A 25,091-nucleotide genomic window follows, 5' to 3' on the forward strand; every position below is an offset into this window, starting at 1 on the left:
AAATCCTGGTGATTGGTTCCCTTTAAGTATTCCTTCAGGTGCCTAGAAAGCTAACCTCTCTTTATACTTTATCCGAAACCCAGAAATTCTAGTTTTCACCATGGAGTCCAGACCACCGTCTTAGTTCTCTCTTCTTAAATTATTGTTCAGGATTAACAGCCTTATGATGATCCCTCTGCAGTCATAATGCAACATCCGTCACCCGTCTTTTTAAATCCTTAATATGTTTTTCTGGAAAACAGATAGTCCTCGTTCCTCTCCTAAATCGCTCTGGAACTCAATCTATACTAAAATTAGTGAACTACCCAGCCGGTATACATCGGTGGCATACTCCTAGGCTTGACAACACTGGCTTGTGAAAATTATATTTATCTTACAATAGAAGACAATGGGAGAAAAACTCCATAATAACTACAAATATAAAAGAGGGGAAAAAAAGATTTTTACTGTTAGGCCGGGGCCACACGGGGCACTAGTGCGATGCTCGCATGACACTCGACTCGCGCTGGCAGCACAGCAGGAGCCGAGTGTCATGCTATTATCCTTGCGACTGAGGTCCAACTGTGCGTGCGGACCTCAGCTGTGGGGGGCGGGCCGGCTGTGCAGAGGGGCGGGCCAGCGCTGAGGAGGGGAGGGAGGGATTTTTCTCCCTCTCTCCTCCGCAGCCGGCTATTGCGACTCTCGCTCTGCATGCATGGTACACCAGTGTACCGCGAATGCAGTGCGATTCTTCTCTCGCCCCATTCACTTGAATGGGTGCGAGAGAAAAGAGTCTCGCATTACAGTCGCAGCATGCTGAGATTGTTTTCTCAGTCCGATTAGGGCTGAGAAAATAATCAATCATGTGCGCTAACACACAGGCTAGAATTGGTCTGAGTGGAATGCGATGTTTTATCACACTCCACTCGCACCGATTTTCTCGCCGTGTGGCTTAGGCCTTACCTTTTTTATTGTCAATATTCAGACACATGTAAGAATGACACATTTGACAGCCAAAGGTCCCATAATATTTGTCCACCACAGTGCCTCATCACAATTGATAGCCAGAATGTCACTCCAAGGGTGCACTGAGCTCTGGGTCACTCCAAGGGTGCACTGACCTCTGGGTCACTCCAAGGGTTCACTGACCTCTGTGTTACTCCAAGGGTGCACTGATTCTTGGGTCACTCCAAGGGTGCACTGAGCTCTGGGTCACTGCAAGGGTGCACTGAGCTCTGGGTCACTCCAAGGGTGCACTGAGCTCTGGGTCACTCCAAGGGTGCACTGAGCTCTGGGTCACTGCAAGGGTGCACTGAGCTCTGGGTCACTCCAAGGGTGCACTGAGCTCTGGGTCACTCCAAGGGTGCACTGAGCTCTGGGTCACTCCAAGGGTGCACTGAGCTCTGTGTCACTCCAAGGGTGCACTGAGCTCTGGGTCACTCCAAGGGTGCACTGAGCTCTGGGTCACTCCAAGGGTGCACTGAGCTCTGGGATACTCAACGGGTGTAATGAGCTCTGCTTCACTCCAAGGGTGCACTGAGCAACCTAATTAGCATATTGTTTAAACAGCATTTTCTGGACACTAATGGCAAGGTATGGTCTTTTTTAGTCCGCCACATGATTGTTTTCTTAGTTTATTTTGCGTTTGGGGGTTGACACACTACTTTAACAATGCAGCATGTGTCCTTTGATTGCCCTGATAATGGTGTAACACTGTATAATATAAAGATAGTTAGTACGGGCCATTACAACATGCCATGAGAAGTGTCAGGACATGGCTTGTCTGTAGTTTGCAGCTGCTGCAATCTCTTGTGTTTAGGGAAAAAGTAAACCATATTCCAGGACAATAATGCACTACCTTGTTCTTTCTGCTTGTACATTATCTAGAATGGACACACTAAAATGCATTTCCTCCAATCATGGGTGTCACAGAGCTGCAATTAGTCCTAATTTGCAGTAGTATAGCCCATTCTGCTTGTAAATGAGCGCTCATCTCCCATGCAGATACCTGACTGAAGGCCTGGCTGTGTTCACCTTATCAGGATGATCAGACTTCATGCCTGGAGAGCTGTAACACAAGCCATGTTTTCCGAACAAGGGAATACAAACAGGACAAGCAGCAGCAGGGGTCTCCGTCACTCATGTGTATCTCTCTCCGGACATCTCGCCCCCTCAGCTGGACAAAAGTGTCTCTCAAGATCCTCCCTCCCCCATCCCGGATCACCACAGCTAGATACCCAGATTAAGTTACCAATTAGTTTACCAATTGGCTGCAACGGATTCGATTGGTTTGTAATTAATTCTAGTCACTGGCGCGCACGGCAGGACGGTTGGCGCCATCTCTTTGTCCTGATGACACTCTATACCAAGACGCCAGGACCCCAGGGCCCTGCACATCAATACAGCTCTCTTATTCACCTACAATGCTTCTTGCTGCGGATGAAACTCTGGTGCTGAAGCAGTGGAAATTGCTCTATCTATAGGATACACTAGAGCGGGGGACCTGAGAAGAAGCAAACAAAGGTCCAAGTGTCTCCGAAGGTCACATCGCATCTGTGACACTGACACAAAGATGAGTAATGTAGAAGCAATGAGATGAGTAAAATGCCATACTAAATATATAGTAACAGTCTAATAAAACAGTAATCCAATGTAAAAAGTGTGCGGTAAGGTATAAGGTGAAAGTGAATAATCAGCAAAATCAGATATAAGCGGATAAGACCACTTCCAGATCTTACATACACAATCTGTGAAAAGGAGTATGCATTACTACAGCGTCTGTCAAAAAAAAGAAAAATTTCACGAATGACAAATCAAAAAAGTATTCAGGTCAATGATACCGCCAACATGCTGTGAATAGAAAGATGATGCACCAGAACTACAATGGCGCCACCTACAGATGAACAGAGGAATCGCGTAATGGGAATACATTCCGACTGCCCCAACCCTTCACCCCGGTGATACCCTGATTCTCATGACAGGTCCTTCTCCAGTGAACCCTGCCAGCAATCCCAAATGCCCAGACTCCTTCAAGGGTGACTTAGGGTTACACAGGGTCATCTATGATCAGCAATTGCAGGGTTAAATGTAATTAATGTTTGGTAGATGCTTTGATGTTCACATCACACTATGACTTTCATTTATAAAAGAAACCCCACCACTGTACACGTACTTAGGGCCCACCAGGGCCATAATAATAAATAGATGTCTGCCAATCGGCTAATAATATAACTGTACAATAGAAGCAAATATGCCCATCTACCGTATTTTTCGGACTATAAGACGCACCGGACTATAAGACGCACCCTGGTTTTAGAGGAGGAAAATAGGAAAATAAAATTTTAAGCAAAAAATGTGGTCATGACACACTGTCATGGGGCGAGGATCTGCTGCTGACACTGTTATGGGGGTAATGTCCCCAAATTCTCTACTAAGGTGCCGCATCCTGGTAATGATCCTCCCTGCCTGGTATATACAGTATATGTCCCTCATCCGCTATACACCGTAATCCTGCCATATGGCCGCATCCTGCTATATACTGGCATGTGGCCGCATCCTGCTATATAACCCATCATGGCATATGGCCCCATCCGGCTCATAATATGCCCCCATCCTGCTCATAATATGCCCCCATCCGGCTCATAATATGCCCCCATCCGGCTCATAATATGCCCCCATCCGGCTCATCATATGCCCCCATCCGGCTCATCATATGCCCCCATCCGGCTCATCATATGCCCCCATCCGGCTCATCATATGCCCCCATCCTGCTCATAATATGCCCCCATCTGGCTCATAATATGCCCCCATCCGGCTCATAATATGCCCCCATCCGGCTCATAATATGCCCCCATCCTGGTGTATGGCCGCATCCTGTGGCACATGAAAAAAATAAACGTTCATACTCACCTCACTTTACCTCACTCCCTGCAGCATCGCTCGTCCTTCCGTCTGTGTCAGTGGCAGCGCCGCTGATTGGAGCCGTCCCCATTACCCTGCTGGATCGCGATCATCTCCTGTGTCTGTGCCAGTGTCCCGGCCGCTGCGTGTGGACACGTGCGCACAGCGATGACGTCATCGCTGTGCGGCCGCTAGTCTCCACTCAGCTGCCGGCACAAACACAGGAGATGATCGCGATCTAGCAGGGTAATGGGGACGGCTCCAATCAGCGGCGCTGCCGCTGACACAGACGGAAGGACGAGCGATGCTGCAGGGAACAGCGAGTACTGTACACTCACTGATTCACTGCTCCCCGCGCTGATGATGACGCGCGGGGAGCAGTGAATACAGCCGCACATGATCACTCCAGGCCGTAGTTGCCAGGGGTGATCATGCGAGCCGGCTGTTTATCCCCCGCCCATCATCCCGCCCACCTGTCAGCGCCGGCTTCAGCGCTGAGGGATGATGGGCGGGGGATGGGTGTGCATATTAAATGAGCGGGTCCACGTGGTCACGGCAGGCTGCTACAGCCTGCTCGTGCCCCCGATGACCCGCTCCACTGCAGCACCTACATTCCCCGCAGCCACATTCAGACCATAAGACGCACCCCCCACTTTCCCCCAACATTTGGGGGAAAAAAAGTGCGTCTTATGGTCCGAAAAATACGGTATGTGGCCATGTATACTCCGCTCACATATACTATTTGTGAGAAATCGCTGTCAGCCAAAAGAGTATTTAGCCAACAGCTATTTGAGGATTATGGCCACCGTTTTTATGCCACTCACTTATTGCCTGTTTATCTGTCCAGGATAGGGGTTAGTTCCTTAGACGTAAGGAAGAATGTTTACTATAATGTAAAACGTATCTACATATACAATTTAAAATGTATATATACACACACATAAACATATATTATAAAGATCTCAACTCACTCGGTTGTGTTTCAGGTACGCCCCGGGTGGGGATATGTGAGCAGCTAGTCTCACCTAACTCTGACTGTGTGTAAATCCAGCTATTGTCAGACCTATTAACCATCTCAGTACTATACGTACTGGAGCTTGCCTCCAGGCTTACATCACTGAGGATACCCACCTATGTGATACATATCTCCCTTCCATGATATGTCATAGCAGCCACCATATATATATATATATATCTATATCTTTGTAGCAGATTGTACTTAAGAGAGGACCTGTCACCAGGTCATAAATGGTCGGTTTTTGCTCTTATTTTATTCCTGCTGTTTCCCTGAGTATTCATCTCTTATTTTATTACATAAATCTGCCAAACAGTTCCAAAGATATGGGCCTCTTTGTTTAATGCTAACTTGTCTGGTCTTTACAAAGGGGGTGCGGCTTGCATGATTCTTGGGGGGGTGTCTACCTGCTATGTATTATTACCCTGTGTGAACACCACCTTGTAAAGACAATAAAAATTTGCACCAAATAAAAAAGGACCATATCGCATATGGCAAATTTAAAACAAAAAAGTGAATATTCAGAGCAGCAGCTGGAATAAAAGAAGAGTGAAATCTGTCCACTTTTGACCTGGTGACAGGTCCTCTTTGGTTAGACAGCTTCAGGCCATTTGTCTCCATCTCTTCTTGAGATGACTCAAACACTGAAGAAGGCAGTTTATGAGTTTATGAAGGAAAGAAACAACTGTCTGATTAAAAGGGTTGGCCAATGTTGCCGACATGATTTTGTGGCACTTAATATTACTGGTTCTCCTCAACCACACAGACTGTACAGCTCTCAAGTCCACAAAATGTCTGCTGATGGAGCAGCCTGCGACCAGACCTGTACTTTAGCCTCCTCCAGCTAAAAAAACAAGACATGGGAAATCTGTTTTCTAATTGAAGAGTAGTGATGGATTGGTCTGGTCGTATGCTTCTCCATCAGTAGCCTAATTGTAGGCAGGAGAGCTGTGAAGACTGTGAGGAGAACCAGTAATAATAAGTGCCACCATATTATGCCCCAATACATCGGGTTTTAAAAAGAGATAAAAGGGCCAACTCTTTTCATCACAGCCAGAAGACATTGGCCGGTCCTCCAGAGAGGTTATAAGTGTTGATTTTGGGAAGACCCCTTTAATAAAATCACCACAGAACAACATCTCCATGTAAACATCTTTCAAAAGGTGAATACAACCTTGGAGCAGGGCTGTGGAGTCGGTAAGCCAAACCTTCGACTCCGACTCCGACTCCTCAAATTCTCTTGCACCGACTCCGACTCCGGCTCCGACTCCGACTCCGACTCCTACATATATTGCTTATAGTTAGGTGAAAAATTTATTGTAGTACATGAATATGTGTATGTGAACATCAGACATTTAATAATTTTTATGATACAATAATCAAGATATTTGGATAGAACATAAAATATATTTATTGGAATACAACTTTAGAACACAAAAAACTGTAATAAATTGTAAATATGTAATACACTATGTAATATACAGTAGATTACATATATATCTTGTGTGTGTGTATATACACTGTATATATATATATATATTATATATATTACATATTTACAATTTATTAGTTTTTTTGTGTTCTAAAGTTGTATTCCAATAAATATTTTATGTTCTATCCAAATATCTTGATTATTGTATCATAAAAACAATTAAATGTCTGATGTTCACATTGTACTACAATAAATTTTTCACTTAAATATAAGCATTATACTAAATGTTGTTATTTAGTAAAATATTCAGCACATTCTGCATTGCACTCCTGTCCCCAATTTATTATATATTTTAGGAGTCGGAGTCGGTGCATTTTATACCGACTCCGACTCCGACTCCGACTCCACCAAAATGAGCTCCGACTCCGACTCCGACTCCACGACTCCGACTCCGACTCCACAGCCCTGCCTTGGAGCACGACCATGCATGTAATTCTGTGTCTGCAGATAAAATGATGGATTACCTTGCACTCCACAACACTCTGGTCGGATTCACAAGTGACATAGATTTCATCCACAGCTCTCCGAAGGTTGTCAAAGAGAAATGCCCAATATCGAGCCCGAAGATCCACTTTCCGAGGAAGTCTCGTCTTGGATGGGCTTTTGTCTTGATTTTTGTCATTTGCAGAGTTAACATTCAATTTGCAATGCAAGGAGATATTCTGTGAAATAAAGACATGACAGCTAAAGACTCAGCTCTCCAGAAAAAAAGAACAGATAAATGTGAATTACACACGTATGAGGAAAAGAAGAAAAATGGGCTATACTGCATGTGATAATGATGATTTACTGCACAAAGAGGTTTCACAACTCACATTTACATACTTATTTTTGTGTTATTAGTGTTCAACTTTACAAAAAGTAAGAAAAAAAAAATAATATATATATGTATACATACATACATACATACACTTAAATGTATTGTTCTTTAAAGAGAACTAATCACTAGGATTTTTGTATATAACCTAAAGCCAGTGCTATACTGGCACTATCAGGCTAATTCTATACATACATTTAGTGATCAGCTCGGATATTTAGGTTTTGAAACACAAGAAAGTAAAGTTTATAAAATCAGCAGCTTCTTGAGTGACAGCAGCTGAGGATCAGATAACATCTGGGGTTATTCATAATTATCCCATCCCCCTGTTAGAATTAGCATAAGCATGATACAATCGACCTAGCAGGAGCTGTGGTGAGGTCATACCCATGTGACCAGAAGGGGCGGGGCCTCAGCCAACAAAGCTGATACCACAAAGCAACATTTTTCTTTTGGCTGAGGCCCCGCCCCTTTTGGTCACATGGGTATGACCTCACACAGGTCCTGCAAGGGAAAAAGTGAATCGTTTGTATAATACTTATGCTAATTCTAACAGAGGAAGGGGATAACTCTGAATACTATCTGATCCTCAGCTGCTGTCACTCAAGAAACTGCCGATTTTATAAACTTTACTTTCTTGGGTTTCAAAACCTACACATCCGAGCGGACCACTAAAGATATGTATAGAATCAGTCTGATAGTGCCAGTATAGCACTGGCTTTAGGTTATATACGAAAATCCTTGTTATTGGTTCCTTTAAATTGCAATTTCATACAAAAAGTATTATAATTTAATGTACTACATGTATACGTTAAGGGGTTGTTCACCTTTGGGGTTAAAAGAATAAAATATTTTACAATTGGGTTTTATTACAAATTTTACATAATTTGGGATTTTACAGGCTCTATGTTTCCTGCACATTTAACTTTGATGTGGTCTGTAGTAAAAAATCAACTGAGAGGAGCTTAGAAGAGGACAGAAAAAAATTACAAACTCTCCAGTCAGATAACCAGAACAAACTCACTGACGGATTGTCAGTTAACTTAATCTGAAGCTGGCAAAAAAAAACCCACAAAAAAACAATGAAATTCAGAGATTGTAGAATGCAAATAGTGCAAATATCTTGATGAAAAGAAGGGTATTTTGTTTACTTACCGTAAATTCCTTTTCTTCTAGCTCCAATTGGGAGACCCAGACAATTGGGGTGTATAGCTATGCCTCCGGAGGCCACACAAAGTATTACACTAAAAGTGTAAAGCCCCTCCCCTTCAGACTATACACACCCCGTACTGCTACGGGCTCATCAGTTTTGGTGCAAAAGCCAGAAGGAGGAAAAAATTATAAACTGGTTTAAAGTAAATTCAATCCGAAGGAATATCGGAGAACTGAAACCATTTAACATGAACAACATGTGTATACAAAACAGGGGCGGGTGCTGGGTCTCCCAATTGGAGCTAGAAGAAAAGGAATTTACGGTAAGTAAACAAAATTCCCTTCTTCTTTGTCGCTCCTAATTGGGAGACCCAGACAATTGGGACGTCCAAAAGCAGTCCCTGGGTGGGTAAATAATACCTCATAATAGAGCCGTAACGGCTCCGTCCTACAGGTGGGCAACTGCCGCCTGAAGGACTCGCCTACCTAGGCTGGCATCTGCCGAAGCATAGGTATGCACCTGATAGTGTTTCGTGAAAGTGTGCAGGCTCGACCAGGTAGCTGCCTGACACACCGGCTGAGCCGTAGCCTGGTGTCGCAAGGCCCAGGACGCTCCCACGGCCCTGGTAGAATGGGCCTTCAGTCCTGAGGGAACCGGAAGCCCCGAGGAACGGTAAGCTTCGAGAATTGGTTCCTTGATCCACCGAGCCAGGGTTGATTTGGAAGCTTGTGTCCCTTTACGCTGGCCAGCGACAAGGACAAAGAGTGCATCGGAGCGGCGCAGGGGCGCCGTACGAGAAATGTAGAGTCTGAGTGCTCTCACCAGATCTAACAAGTGCAAATCCTTTTCACATTGGTGAACTGGATGAGGACAAAACGAGGGTAAGGAGATGTCCTGATTGAGATGAAAAGGGGATACCACCTTAGGGAGGAAATCTTGGCGGACGTTGTTTTCCTAGCCTGTCTCATAGTGGCAATGACCTCTTGAGATAATCCTGAAGACGCTAGGATCCAGGACTCAATGGCCACACAGTCAGGTTGAGGGCCGCAGAATTCAGATGGAAAAACGGCCCTTGAGATAGCAAATCTGGTCGGTCTGGCAGTGCCCACGGTTGGCCGACCGTGAGATGCCACAGATCCGGGTACCACGACCTCCTCGGCCAGTCTGGAGCGACGAGGATGGCGCGGCGGCAGTCGGCCCTTATCTTGCGTAACACTCTGGGCAACAGAGCCAGAGGAGGAAACACATAAGGAAGCTGAAACTGCGACCAATCCTGAACTAAGGCGTCTGCCGCCAGAGCTCTGTGATCTTGAGATCGAGCCATGAATGTTGGGACCTTGTTGTTGTGCCGTGACACCATTAGGTCGACGTCCGGCATCCCCCAGCGGCAACAGATCTCCTGAAACACGTCCGGGTGAAGGGACCATTCCCCTGCGTCCATGCCCTGGCGACTGAGAAAGTCTGCTTCCCAGTTTTCTACGCCCGGGATGTGAACTGCGGATATGGTGGATGCTGTGGCTTCCACCCACAGCAGAATCCTCCGGACTTCCTGGAAGGCTTGCCGACTGCGTGTCCCACCTTGGTGGTTGATGTAAGCCACCGCTGTGGAGTTGTCCGACTGAATTCGGATCTGCTTGCCTTCCAGCCACTGCTGGAACGCTTTTAGGGCAAGATACACTGCCCTGATCTCCAGAACATTGATCTGAAGTGAGGACTCTTGCTGAGTCCACGTACCCTGAGCCCTGTGGTGGAGAAAAACTGCTCCCCACCCTGACAGGCTCGCGTCCGTCGTGACCACCGCCCAGGATGGGGGTAGGAAGGATTTTCCTTTCGATAATGAGGTGGGAAGAAGCCACCACCGAAGGGAAGCTTTGGTTGCTTGAGAGAGGGAGACGTTCCTGTCTAGGGACGTCGGCCTCCTGTCCCACTTGCGTAGGATGTCCCATTGAAGAGGACGCAGGTGAAACTGCGCGAAAGGAACTGCTTCCATTGCTGCCACCATCTTCCCCAGGAAGTGCATGAGGCGCCTCAAGGGGTGTGACCGACCTTGAAGGAGAGATTGTACCCCTGTCTGTAGTGAACGCTGTTTGTCCAGCGGAAGCTTCACTATCGCTGGAAGAGTATGAAACTCCATGCCAAGATATGTCAGTGATTGGACCGGTGTCAGATTTGACTTTGGAAAATTGATGATCCACCCGAAACTCTGGAGAATCTCCAGAGTAACGTTGAGGCTGTGTTGGCATGCCTCTTGAGAGGGTGCCTTGACCAGCAGATCGTCTAAGTAAGGTATCACTGAGTGACCCTGAGAGTGGAGGACCGCAACTACTGTAGCCATGACCTTGGTGAAAACCCTTGGGGCTGTCGCCAGGCCGAACGGCAGTGCCGCGAACTGAAGGTGTTCGTCTCCTATGGCGAAGCGCAAGAAGCGCTGATGCTCTGGAGCAATTGGTACGTGGAGATAAGCATCCTTGATATCGATCGATGCTAGGAAATCTCCTTGGGACATTGAGGCGATGATGGAGCGGAGGGATTCCATCCGGAACCGCCTGGTCCTTACGTGTTTGTTGAGCAGTTTTAGGTCCAAAACAGGACGGAAGGACCCGTCCTTCTTTGGAACCACAAACAGGTTGGAGTAGAAACCGTGACCCTGTTGCTGAAGAGGAACCGGGACCACCACTCCTTCTGCCTTCAGAATGCCCACCGCCTGCAGAAGAGCCTCGGCTCGCTCGGGAGGCGGAGATGTTCTGAAGAATCGAGTCGGAGGACGAGAGCTGAACTCTATCCTGTAACCGTGAGACAAAATGTATCTCACCCAACGGTCTTTTACTTGTGGCAGCCAGGTGTCGCAAAAGCGGGAGAGCCTGCCACCGACCGAGGATGCGGTGTGAGGAGGCCGTAAGTCATGAGGAAGCCGCCTTGGTAGCGGCACCTCCGGCGGTCTTTTTAGGGCGTGATTTAGACCGCCATGCGTCGGAGTTCCTCTGATCCTTCTGAGGCCTTTTGGACGAGGAGAATTGGGACCTGCCCGTACCCCGAAAGGACCGAAACCTCGACTGTCCCCTCCTCTGTTGGGGTGTTTTTGGTTTGGCCTGGGGTAAGGATGTTTCCTTTCCCTTGGATTGTTTGATGATTTCATCCAATCTCTCACCAAACAAACGGTCGCCAGAAAATGGCAATCCAGTTAAGCACTTTTTGGAATCCGAATCTGCCTTCCATTCCCGCAGCCACAAGGCCCTGCGTATTGCCACCGAATTGACGGCTGCAACCGCCGTACGGGTCGCAGAGTCCAGGACAGCATTAATAGCGTAGGACGCAAATGCCGACGTTTGAGAGGTTATGGACGCCACCTGCGGCGCAGACGTACGTGTGAGTGCGTCAATTTGCGCCTGACCAGCTGAGATAGCTTGGAGTGCCCATACGGCTGCGAATGCTGGAGCAAAAGACGCGCCGATAGCTTCATAGATGGATTTCAACCAGAGCTCCATCTGTTTGTCAGTGGCATCCTTGAGTGAAGCTCCATCTTCCACTGCAACTATGGATCTAGCCGCCAGTCTGGAGATTGGAGGATCCACCTTGGGACACTGAGTCCAGCCCTTGACCACGTCAGGGGGGAAAGGGTAACGTGTATCCTTAAGGCGCTTGGAAAAACGCTTATCTGGACAAGCTCGGTGTTTCTGGACTGCCTCTCTGAAGTCAGAGTGGTCCAGAAACATACTCCTTGTACGCTTGGGAAACCTGAAACGGAATTTCTCCTGCTGAGAGGCTGACTCCTCCACTGGAGGAGCCGAGGGAGAAAAATCCAACATTTGATGTATGGACGCGATAAGATCATTCACTATGGCGTCCCCATCAGGAGTATCAAGGTTGAGAGCGGCCTCAGGATCAGAATCCTGATCAGCTACCTCCTCCATGGGACACCCCGGGAAGACATTGCTGTTCCCACTGAGGGGAACCAGGGGACAATGATTCCACAGTGCCCCTGGCTTGAGATGCCGGCCTGGACTGCAAGGCTTCTAATATCTTAGCCATAGTCTCAGAAAGTCTTTCAGTAAAAACTGCAAACTCCGTCCCTGTCACCTGGACAGTGTCAACAGGTGGTTCTCCCTGGGCCACCCTTACCAGAGGCTCTGGCTGAGAAAGTGCCACAGGGGCCGAGCATTGCACACAATGAGGGTCAGTGGAACCTGCCGGCAGTATAGCCGTACATGCTGCACAGGCAGCATAGTAAGTCTGTGCTTTGGCACCCTTGCTATTTGTGGACGACATGCTGTTGTCTCCTCTGAGCAATACAGGAGGGTATATAGCCACAAATCAACAGTGCACCATACAGTGTAAAGTATAGACTATAATCATATAAACTATAAATACACTTCTGCACTAGTGGGGCCAGCACCACAGGTGCTGCTTACCGCCTGCGCAAAGCGTTTGTGTGGGCACCAGAATTCCTGCCTGGGTCTCTTTGAGCTTGTCTCTCCTCTCCAGCGTTAGCAGAGCTGAGAGGAATGGCTGCCAGCGTCCTGGGGAGAGGAGGGAGCCGTGGGCGTGACCCAGAAAAGTGCAGGAACTGGTGCCCCACTGTGCAGAGTGAGGGGGGTGGAGTATGCAAAGCATGCTCCAGCCCTCAGTGCTGCCGACCTGTACAGCGTCCCGCCCTTCCCCTGACTGGCAGGGCTGGGGGCGGGAAGAAAGACACAAACACACTCAGCGACGCTGAAGTGTATAGTGGCACAAATGCAGCCAGCGCTGCTGTCCCCGGTGCACTAGCACACCCAGCAATGCTGGAGTGTTGCTGTGCGCGGTCCCCACGGGGACACAGAGTACCTCCAAGTAGCAGGGCCATGTCCCTGAACGATACTCGGCTCCTATCCAGCAGGGTCCTCAGGAGCTGTGGATGGAGCACGGTCTCCTGTGCCTGGAGACCGATGGGATCCCACTTCACCCAGAGCCCTAATTGAGGGATGGGGAAGGAAAGCAGCATGTGGGCTCCAGCCTCCGTACCCGCAATGGATACCTCAACCTTAACAACACCGCCGACAAGAGTGGGGTGAGAAGGGAGCATGCTGGGGGCCCTGTTATGGGCCCTCTTTTCTTCCATCCGACATAGTCAGCAGCTGCTGCTGACTAAGCTGTGGAGCTATGCGTGGATGTCTGACCTCCTTCGCACAAAGCATAAAAACTGATGAGCCCGTAGCAGTACGGGGGGTGTATAGGCTGAAGGGGAGGGGCTTTACACTTTTAGTGTAATACTTTGTGTGGCCTCCGGAGGCATAGCTATACACCCCAATTCTCTGGGTCTCCCAATTAGGAGCGACAAAGAAATATATTTTTTTTCCCTGATTCCCTGCATTTAAAGGGAATCTGTCACCAGGTTTTTGCCACCTAATTTGAGAGCAGCATACGGCTGCATAGTGAAGTTTTGATAAAATCACTGTTTAATCAGTAGTAATTATCATTACAGGACTACTTGGTGTGATGCCAGGTAGTCCAGAATATTCATGAGCTCTGTATAACTGTTAGATCTGCAGCAGAGAAAATATTGATTTTATCAAAATGACAGCAAACAGCTCAGTAAGTGCCATACCGCTGGAAACAGGGTCTCTGTCTCTACATTATGCTGCTCTCAGATGGGGGAGCAAAAACCTGGAGATCGATTCCCTTTATGTCAAAACAATGTTTCCTAAGGTGAAGAACTCAGTTAGGCTATGTTCACATAGGGCATTTTTCTCCAATTTTTTCTGTGGCAAAATATCATCTATTGTCAGGAAATAACCTGTGGTTTTGCCGCGATTTTGCACTTCCTCATTGATTTGCATGGGTGAAAATCCAAGGTAAAACCAAGGTTAAAACAGTGAAAAGAAGTGACATGCTGATTCTTTCAAAAACTGAGCAAAAACCAAGGTGGTTGACAAAACAGTCAGGAAAAAAAATGAAGGTGTTCTGTGTGTGTGTGTGTGTGTGCGCGTGCGTGCGTGCGTGCGTGCGTGCGTGCGTGCGTGCGTGCCTTCAGGAATCTGATAAATTTGTTGGGACTTTGAAGACAGAGTTTTATTATCATGGATTTGCATAAGACTTAGGCGGGCTTTGCACACTACGACATCGCAGGTGCGATGTCGGTGGGGTCAAATTGAAAATGACGTACTTCCGGCATCACATGCGACATCGTAGTGTGTAAAGGCTCGATGATACGATTAACGAGCGCAAAAGCGTCGTAATCGTATCATCGGTGCAGCGTCGGCGTAATCCATGATTACGCTGACGCGACGGTCCGATGTTGTTCCTCGCTCCTGCGGCAGCACACTTCGCTGTGTGTGAAGCCGCAGGAGCGAGGAACATCTCCTACCGGCGTCACTGCGGCTTCCGTAGGATATGCGGAAGGAAGGAGGTGGGCGGGATGTTTACATCCCGCTCATCTCCGCCCCTCCGCTCCTATTGGCCGCCTGCCATGTGACGTCGCAGTGACGCCATACGACCCGTCCCCTTAATAAGGAGGCGGGTCGCCGGCCAGAGCGACGGTCGCAGGACGGGTGAGTCCATGTGAAGCTGCCGTAGCGATAATGTTCGCTACGGCAGTTATCACAAGGATATCGCAGCTGCGACGGGGGCGGGGACTATCGCGCTCGGCATCGCAGCATCGGCCTGCGATGTCGCAGCGTGCAAAGTGCCCCTAAGGGGTACTTTGCACACTACGACATCGCAAGCCGATGCTGCGATGCCGTGCGCGATAGTCCCCGCCCCCGTCACAGCAGCGATATCTTGTTCGCTACGGCAGCAATGAGAAATGAAGGAAAGCGATCCAGCTGAGTGACCAGGTGATTTATTCAGTGCAATACAGACATGGCATAATCATGGTTAATCGGCAGCAATCACATTATCGCTACGGCAGCTTCACATGCACTCACTTGCTCTGCGACGTCGCTCTGGCCGGCGACCCGCCTCCTTCCTAAGGGGGCGGGTCGTGCGGCGTCACAACGATGTCACATGGCAGGTGGCCAATAGAAGCGGAGGGGCGGAGATGAGCGGGACGTAAACCTTCCGCCCACCTCCTTCCTTCCGCATTGCAGACGGGACGCAGGTAAGAGATGTTCCTCGCTCCTGCGGCTTCACACACAGCGATGTGTGCTGCCGCAGGAACGAGGAACAACATCGTACCGTCGCTGCACCAGCATTATGGAAATGTCGGACCCTACACCGATGATATGATAACGACGCTTTTGCGCCCGTTAATCGTATGTAAAAGGATTCACACACTACGATGTCGACAGCGACACCGGATGTGCATCACTCTCGATTTGACCCCACCAACATCGCACCTGCGATGTCGTAGTGTGCAAAGTACCCCTAAGGCAAAAATCATGCAAAAAGAAAAAAAACACCGCAAAAACACCCTGTGTGAACAAGCCTTTAGGTTATAGCTATGATTTTAGTTTAGGAGTCTTTACATTTTATTTTTTTCTAGTTATTTTTGTATATAATCGCATAAAATATCATTCAAAAAGTTGAAAATAGAGATTTATTCATCTTTCGTTATGGCGTTTTGCACTCAAACTGGTGAGTCGTCAGGCGCCTGAGTTAGGGTTTGTTCACACATCGCGTTTTTTGTCCGTATTTTATTTCCCTCGTGGTTTTGTTGCAAAAATTGCAGCATTATGCACCAGCAAAGTGAGTGACATTTCTGAAATCCCATGCACGTGCTGCTTTTTTTTTCCATGCAGATTTGAAGCAGGTATGACTCTGCAGCACGTCATTCTTTCTGCGGTGTTCACCAATTCAAATGAATGGGAATAAAAACATATAGATAATACATTAAAGCACAGATACAGAAAACAGTCAAAAACATGCGTATTTTACACTGCTGCATGTATTGAATGTGTGCACATACCCATAAGGCTCATTTAGCTATGTAAAGAGGCACTAGTAACCACTCATTCTTCCAGTGACTGGACAATTCATGTCAACATTAAAATAACTGTTCTCTGCAGCATATGCTGCCGACAATGACAATATTTTACAGGCACAGAACAATAGTATTAATGATCGTTCTGTGAACATAGAAATTCTCATTAGCCTGTCTGGATAGTCCATTCTAAATGGCCGCAGATGAGCAATCACATCATTGCCATTAAGGCCCCGTCACACGCAACGACATATCTAACGATATATCGCCGGGGTCACGGATTCCGTGACGCACATCTGGCCTCGTTAGCGACGGTCGTTGTGTGTGACATCAATGAACGACCGTTAACGATGGAAAATACTCACCAAATCGTCCATCGTTGACACATCGTTCATTTTCAAAAAATCGTTCATTGTTGAGGTCACAGGTTGTTCGTCGTTCCCGAGGCAGCACACATTGCAATTGTGTGACATCTCGGGAACGACGAACTACAGCTTACCTGCGGCCGCTGGCAATGAGGAAGGAAGGAGGTGGGTGGGATGTTACTTCCCGCTCATCTCCTCCCCTTCGCTTCTATTGGGCGGCCGCGTAGTGACGCCGCTGTGATGCCGCATGAACCGCCCCCTTAGAAAGGAGGCTGTTCGCCAGCCACAGCGACATCGCTAGGCAGGTAAGTCCGTGTGACGGCTCAGGACGATACTGTGCGCCACGGGCAGCGATTTGCCCGTGATGCACAAACGACAGGGGCAGGTACGCTCGCTAGCGATATTGTGTGACGGGCCCTTTACATCTATTTAGTACATTTTGTTCTATAAGCAAGGGATTATCTACAATAAAGTCAATGTGACCAGTTGATCAGTACATCCGTGAACAGTTTAGCAGTAATGTATTTAGAATCTCGTTTTTTTCTTTTATTATTTCTATAGTTTTTATTGTTTTGTATTTTAAGAGGACCTTTCACCAGAGCTTTCCTGTTGCACTGGACATACAATGCAGAACAGAATAAATATTTAATTTTTTTTTATATATATATATTTTTTAATTTTGCCTCTTCATTGCAGAGATATTAGCAATCAAAGTTTTTAGCACCTAAAGAGTTAAATGTCATTAGGCCTGTGTGGGTGTTATCAGACAGATTTCACTTGGGGCGTGCACTTTAAACTGTAAGACGTTGCCCAATCATAAGCAGGCAAAAAACACACAGGGGAAATAAAGCCAGGCCCCAACAATAGCCCAGAACAGACTACTCCTGTGTGAGATGTGATGTCAGGCTGCTCTCACTGCAGAGTGATTACAAGCTGCCTGAGCATAACAGACATAAGTGTGATTACTGACCGCTTTCATTTCCAGACAAGCAGTGTGGGGACATGGGCAGTACTGTAGAAAGGACAGTGCTAGGAGAGGAGGAGAGCTGATGAGAGGGGCTGTAATATGACACTGCTAAATTCAGCTGTGCTGCTCCTTCCCCCTGACTGCTATGACTTTATCTGAGATATGTTAGTCATCTATGCTTTATTCCCACAACTTTCTTTTGATGCACAAGGCTAAACCAGAAGTTCCGGGTAGCTTATCATTACATCTCTCATACTGCTCTAAGCTATTGTGGGGGTGTCTTTTTCTCGGTTTCTGCAGCCTGCTTATGATTGGGCAATGTTAAACAAGGGGAAGAAGTACAGGCCTCCAGGGAAACCTTTCTGATAACTCCTACTTCATTAATTCACTCGGAGTCAAATATTTTGGTTGCTAATACCTACCCAATAAAAAGAAGAAATTAAATGAAAATGAAAGACATTTTTTATTCTGCTCTGCAGCCACTATTATACAGGATACACTAAAACATGAGCCTGTAATAACCATAAACTTGCCATTGTATGCAACATAATGTGTTTACATATATTTAAATGTAACATAGGATACTGTTTTAGGCCTCCAACACACATCCGGGCCGCCGGTACGTGTTTGGTACTTTTTTGCATGTACCGGCGGCACGGAGACACGTACACCAATGTTACCCTATGGTAACAGGCACACACACGTAAAACCACACGGAATGTGTGTCCGTGTGGTTTGTACGTGTGTGCGGGTTTTTTGCACGGATGACATGTCCACGTTTCTTCGGCATCACGCAGACAGAGACCCGCTAAAGTCAATGGGTTCGTGTCTGCACGTAAGTGACACGGACCATGTACGTGTGTTTTCCGTATGGTCCGTGTTTTTTTATTTTTTTAATGTCTCAAGACACACGGACTCCATACGGACTGCACATGGACATGACATGTACGTATCTCACGCATATACGGACATTCAAAACGCACGCACAGCAAGCATACGCCATCACACAGATGTCATACGTACCGGAGAAACGTACATCAAAAACAGAACACACACCCGAAAAACGGAACGTAAGACACGTACGTTTTTAATCCTGAAGTGTGGCAGAGGCCTTAAAGGGCATTTGGTCAGCATTAGTGATGAGCGAGAAGATCTTCCAGAAAAATGCTCGAGTTCCCCATTTACTTCCATTATACTTGGTACACGAGTCGTGTCCGAGCTTCCAAATAATCGTTAAGAGTACAGAGTACTCGAGCATGATAGTGCTGGCTCATCATTAGTCAGCACGTCTAGCCGGAATAGTTGATTTTTGGTACTCACTGTTTCTCATTAGTCTTTATTGGGGGTCACAGAACTAAGGGCATAGTCTGTTGTCATCTGGAGACTGATAATAGTATTACATAGAATTAAAAATTGGTTCCTCATCAGCAGACTATACCTTGCCTTCTAGCAACCAGTTTCCTCAGTTTTGTGAGAAAGTAGAACAAAAGAACAACGTAAATACATACCCAACCGATAACCAAGGCAGGGAGCTGTGTCCCCCAATGAAGACTCACAATAAACAGATTTTACGGCGAGTACCAAAAAGCTACTTTTCTTTGTCGCTCCATTGGGGGACACAGAACCATGAGTCGTCCTAAAGCTGTCACTAGGGTGGAAAAAAGAAAAGTAAATATTCTGTTGAAATTGCAGAACTTACTGGAAAGGCTCAAGTGTAAGCTTGAGCCATTGCTGCCTGCAGAATCTTCCAGCCCAAACTTCCATTTGCTGAAGCAAAGTTTTGGGTCCTGTAAAATTTTGAAAAAGTATGAACTGATGCCCAGGTAGCTGCTTTACAGACTGGCCGAGCAAAAGCCTGGTGACGGACATCCCAGAAAGCTCCCACCGCCCACGCAGAATGCGCCCTGATGCTGAACGGGAGTGCCATGTTCTATTTGTAAGCCTGAATAATGGCTGTTCTGATACAGTGAGAAAAACTGAAGGTTGTTCCTTCCCGGTGAAAGACCTGGCTAGTTTCCTGCCAGCGTTGAGAAACATGTGATGGTGTCTCCGCGGCATTCTTGTTTTGCATATTTTCCCAGGGGGCCTTGTTCTAGTGTCACTGCGTTGAGAAACACGTGATGGTGTCTCCGCGGTGTTGGATGTTGATCTCCCCGAGGTCAACTATCCTTACCTATGTAGTCTTTGACTAGGCATTGCTCCCACTAGCCAGTTTCCTACTCCACACTGATGAGGGGCAAATACCCCGAAACAGCTGTCTGTGGATGGATACCATGTTTTGTTATAGGTGGTTTCCTTGACTGGAGACTGCCCTTTCCGTGGTTATTCCTTCCCGGTGAAAGACCTGGCTAGTTTCCTGCCAGCGTTGAGAAACATGTGATGGTGTCTCCGCGGCATCCTTGTTTTGCATATTTTTCCAGGGGGCCTTGTTCTAGTGTCACTGCGTTGAGAAACACATGATGGTGTCTCCGCGGTGTTGGATGTTGATCTCCCCGAGGTTAACCATCCTTACCTATGCTGATACAGTGAGAAATAGTTGCTTTTGAGGCAGCTTGATCCCTTTGAGGCCAGTTTGGCAGGGCAAATAAAGAATCAGATGGCTTAAACGGGTATGTGGCCAACAAGTAGCAACATACGGATTTGACCAAATCCAGATTGTGAAGTATCTTCTCAATCGGGTAAGACAAAGAGTGGCAAAACGTAGACATGACAATGTCTTTATTACGATGAAAGGACGAGACAACCTTCGGCAGGAATGCCGCAACCGGCCTCAGCACAACCTTATCCTGATGAAGAACAAGGTAGGGAGCATGGTAAGAAAGGACCGCCAGTTCTGAAACCCTTCAGATGTAAGTGATCGCTATAGGAAAGCCACCTTATAGGACAGTAGAAGAGCCAAAATCTCTCTAATGCACTCAAACAGAGGAACTGAAGAGCCTCCAAAACTAGATTAAGATCCCAAGAATAGAGAGGTGGCAAATAAGGAGGCTTGATATGCTCCACTCACTGGACAAAAGACTTGATATGCAGGTCTGCTGCTCTTCTCAAACAAGATAGCCAAGATGGAAACTAAGGGTACCTTCACACTTAGCGATGCAGCAGCGATCCGACCAGCGATCTGACCTGGTCAGGATCGCTGCTGCATCGCTACATGGTCGCTGGTGAGCTGTCAAACAGGCAGATCTCACCAGCGACCAGTGAACAGCCCCCAGCCAGCAGCGACGTGCAAGCGACGCTGCGCTTGCACGGAGCCGCCGTCTGGAAGCTGCGGAGACTGGTAACTAAGGTAAACATTGGGTATGGTTACCCGATGTTTGCATTAGTTACCAGCGCACACCGCTTAGCTGTGTGTGCAGGGAGCAGGGAGCCGCGCACACTGAGCGCTGGCTCCTTGCTCTCCTAGCTACAGTACACATCGGGTTAATTAACCCGATGTGTAATGCAGCTACATGTGCAGAGAGCAGGGAGCCGCGCACACTGCTTAGCGCTGGCTCCTTGCTCTCCTAGCTGCTGTACACATCGGGTTAATTAACCCGATGTGTACAGCAGCTACATGTGCAGAGAGCCGGAGCCGGCAGCACAGGCAGCGTGAGAGCTGCAGAGGCTGGTAACTAAGGTAAATATCGGGTAACCACCTTGGTTACCCGATGTTTATCTTGGTTACAAGCTTACCTCAAGCTGTCAGACGTGGGCTCCTGCTCCCTGCTCGCTTCATTTGTCGCTCTCTCGCTGTCACACACAGCGATCTGTGTGTCACAGTGGGAGAGCGCCTTTGAAGAAAACAAACCAGGGCTGTGTGTAACGAGCAGCGATCTCGCAGCAGGGGCCAGATCGCTGCTCATTGTCACACACAGCGAGATCGCTAATGAGGTCACTGCTGCGTCACAAAAAGCGTGACTCAGCAGCGATCTCGGCAGTGAGCTCGCTGTGTGTGAAGCACCCCTAAGTGCATTCCCTGATTCCAACCCAGACTGCAAAAAAATAAAAAGCAGAATCAGCAAAGAAAAGGACACTGGAAAAGTATTAGTGCACTCACACCAAAGAAAGTATGCCTTCCAAGTGTGATGGTAAATACATCACAAAGAAGGTTTATGTGCCCTGATCATTGACTGAATGACTGGTTCTGAGAGACCTGACTTACTTAAAACCTTGGCTTCAGCAGCCATGCAGTTAAAGTGAGCAGCTGAAAAATTGTGATAGAAGAACGCACCCTGGGATTAAAGATCTGGACACTCCATCAAAAGTTGCAGAATGTCGCCCAGAAGCTTGATGATATCCAAATAGTAGGCGCTTCTAGGCCAATCTGGAGCCACTGAAATAACTGGAATCCCCTCTGGCAGCGAGAACAGAAGGCAAGGAATCGCTAGAGCGTTTGCCTCGCATGCCTGAAGGTCCAGAGTTCTTGCAATGAATTTTGCCACTTTGTATTTTAGCCTGGAAGCAATTATATCAATATCTGGCGTTGACAGATTTGACTGAACACCTCTGGAAGAAGAGCCCATTCTCCTAGATCTATTCATTGGAGATTTAGAAAGTTTGCCGCCTAATTGCCTACACTGGGAATATAAACCGCCACGGTCAGGGGCATCTGGTCTTCTGCCCATTCCAGGATCCTTGCTATCTCTATCATGGTGGACTGAATCCTTGTTCCCCCTTGACGGTTGATATAAGCGTTGTTTGACCGAATCTTGATTGTCAACCCTAGAAGTAGGTGCTGCCAATGAAGAAGAGCTGATGGATCACTCAAAGCACCAGAATATTGATTGGGAGATGTATCTCCTGACTGTAGCATGTTTCCTGGGCTGGGAAGCGACAAAAAAGTGCCCCAATCTAGTAAGGCTGGCATCCATAGTCAGGATCTGCCCCTTAATGGGTCGGAAGGTGTGTCCCTGCGTCAGAAAAGGCAAGGTTAAAAACCACCTAATGGACTGGCGGCAGAGAAGTGGAAGGCGAATAGGCCAATCCAGGGACTGTAATGGCCTGTCCTAAAAAGTGAGAAGAATCTTCTGCAACCGTCTTGAATGAAACTGACCGAATGGGACTTCCTGGAAAGTCACCACCATCTGATCCAAGATGCTCATGCAAAAACAGAGGGAATGCTTGCCTGGGCGCCTTAGGGTAGAGAAGGAGGATTGATGAGCAAGCCTCTTAGCCTTTGGGAGAAAGACAGACGCTCGAGCTGTGTTAAAAATCATCTTAAAAAAGTGTAACCGCTGAGTGGGAACTAGTGTGGATTTTGCTGGGTGACAACCCACCTGAATTGGTCCAGCGTGTGTAAGACATGCTACAAGTTATGAATCGAGATAGGTACCTTTACAAGGATGTCATCCAAACAAAGGATTACAACTATTCCTTTGGAGTGAAGGAGTACCATAACTGCGGCCAAGATTTTTGAAAATACTCTGGGTGTTGTGGCCCTGAATTGAAAGTGCTCCTGGTTGATCGCAAACCAAAGGTAATGCTGCTGAGCCGGAAAAATCGGTACATGCACGCAAGCATCCTGAATGTCAATTGCAGATAGATACTCACCAGTCTCCATGGACATGATAACAGAGTGAAGCGACTCCATCTTAAAATGATATATCTGTGCCAACTTGTAGAGACACTTGAGGTCTAGAATAAGGGTACTTTCACACTTGCGTTATTTTCCTTCCGTTACAATCCGCCCTTTTGGGAAACAGCGGAATCCGTTAACGGATTCCGCTGTTTCCCATAGACTTGTATGGTTGACGGATTGTACCAAAAGGAGCTGCGTTGCTTCCGCTGGGCGACGCTCCGTTGCTTCCGCCCAGCGGGAGGAACGCAGCATGTAACGTTATTTTGAGCAGCGGAATCCTCTGGATTTCACTGCGCATGCTCTTTTTTTTTTTTTTTTTTTTTTTTTTTTTTAAATCAAACTTTATTTTGGCTCGCGGTGGCCGAACGTTCAGCTGAGCGCCCGGCCGTCGGCAAGCGACAGCGCTCAGCTGAATGACCGGCCACCAGCATGCCCGGCCGCCGGCAAGTCACAGCGCTCAGCTGAGCGCCCGCCCGCCGGCATGCCCGGGCGCCGGCAAGTGACAGCGATCAGCTGATCACCCGGCGGCCGGCTGCAGGGAGCGATCAGCTGATCACCCGGCGGCCGGGAGCGATCAGCTGATCACCCGGCAGCCGGCTGCAGGGAGCGATCAGCTGATCACCCGGCGGCCGGCTGCAGGGAGCGATCAGCTGATCACCCGGCGGCCGGCTGCAGGGAGCGATCAGCTGATCACCCGGCGGCCGGGAGCGATCAGCTGATCACCCGGCGGCCGGGAGCGATCAGCTGATCACCCGGCAGCCGGCTGCAGGGAGCGATCAGCTGATCACCCGGCAGCCGGGAGCGATCAGCTGATCACCCGGCGGGCGGGAGCGATCAGCTGATCACCCGGCGGCCGGCTACTGGGAGCAATCAGCTGATCACCCAGCGGCCGGCTGCAGGGAACGATCAGCTGATCGTTCACTATAGTCTGCCGCTGGTAAAACCGGGAAAAAAAAAAAAAAAAAAATCAAAACGAATTGCGTTGTTTTGCAGCATCCGTTGCATCCGTTGTGTCACTATATGCAACACATCCGTTGCATCCGTTACACAACGCAATGCAACGGATACCGTTCAACGCAAGTGTGAAAGTAGCCTAAGACGCAAGGAGCCATCTTTTTTGAGGATAAAAAGATTTGAATTAAAAAAAACCTGAACAATTCTGGGGGGGACTCTTTCATTCGCCCCTCCAGGGAAGTTATAGCTTAATCAAAACTGGATGTTATGCTGAGTGAAGCGGGGGGACAAGACCTGAGAAAACCATCTCGTGGAATGGAGAACTCTATTCTGTAGCCTGAGGAGATAAACACTCTGACCTAAAGATCATTGACTGCTCCCAACCATACTTCCTGAAAGAAGTGACAACCTCCCACAAGGGGAGAATCCCCAAACGGGGGCCGCTTGTCAAGCCTTGATCCTCCCAGTGCCTCTGGAAAAAGTTTTACCACCAGGCCCGGTGAGCACAGGCCTAAAGGGAGCCCTCTTAGATGCACACAATCTACCTTGACAGACGAGAACCTCTGGGGCTATATACTGTCAAAAAGGACGAATTTGCAAGAATCCGTACCTTTGAAATGGCAGCTAGCTCTAGCCTGAGGCAGAAGGGTACTCTTATCACCTGTTGCATCAGCAATAATCTTTTCTAGACTGGCTCCAAAAAGGCGTGTTCCCTTGTCTAAGGGGTGCTTCACACACAGCGAGATCGCTGCTGAGATCGCTGCTGAGTCACGTTTTTTGTGACGCAGCAGTGACCTCATTAGCGATCTCGCTGTGTGTGACACTGAGCAGCGATCTGGCCCCTGCTGTGAGATCGCTGCTCGTTACACACAGCCCTGGTTCGTTTTTTTATTGTTGCTCTCCGCTGATAAGCACACATCGCTGTGTGTGACAGCGAGAGAGCAACAATCCTGAATGTGCAGATAGCAGGAGCCGGCGTCTGACAGCCTGCGGTAAGC

General features: G+C 47.9%; 1 protein-coding gene across 2 annotated transcripts in view; it reads right to left on the reverse strand.

The window, feature by feature from the left end:
- The window catches only part of SCAPER (S-phase cyclin A associated protein in the ER), a 542,550-nt gene that overhangs the window by 470,091 nt on the left and 47,368 nt on the right, over window positions 1-25,091 (reverse strand). For both annotated transcript variants that reach the window (XM_075345474.1, XM_075345473.1), the window contains exon 4: window positions 6,851-7,048. In XM_075345474.1, coding sequence (XP_075201589.1) covers window positions 6,851-7,048 — 198 coding nt within the window. The remainder of the gene's footprint in view (window positions 1-6,850; window positions 7,049-25,091) is intronic.

The sequence above is a fragment of the Anomaloglossus baeobatrachus genome, chromosome 4 (assembly GCF_048569485.1).
Source record: "Anomaloglossus baeobatrachus isolate aAnoBae1 chromosome 4, aAnoBae1.hap1, whole genome shotgun sequence".
Taxonomy (NCBI): domain Eukaryota; kingdom Metazoa; phylum Chordata; class Amphibia; order Anura; family Aromobatidae; genus Anomaloglossus; species Anomaloglossus baeobatrachus.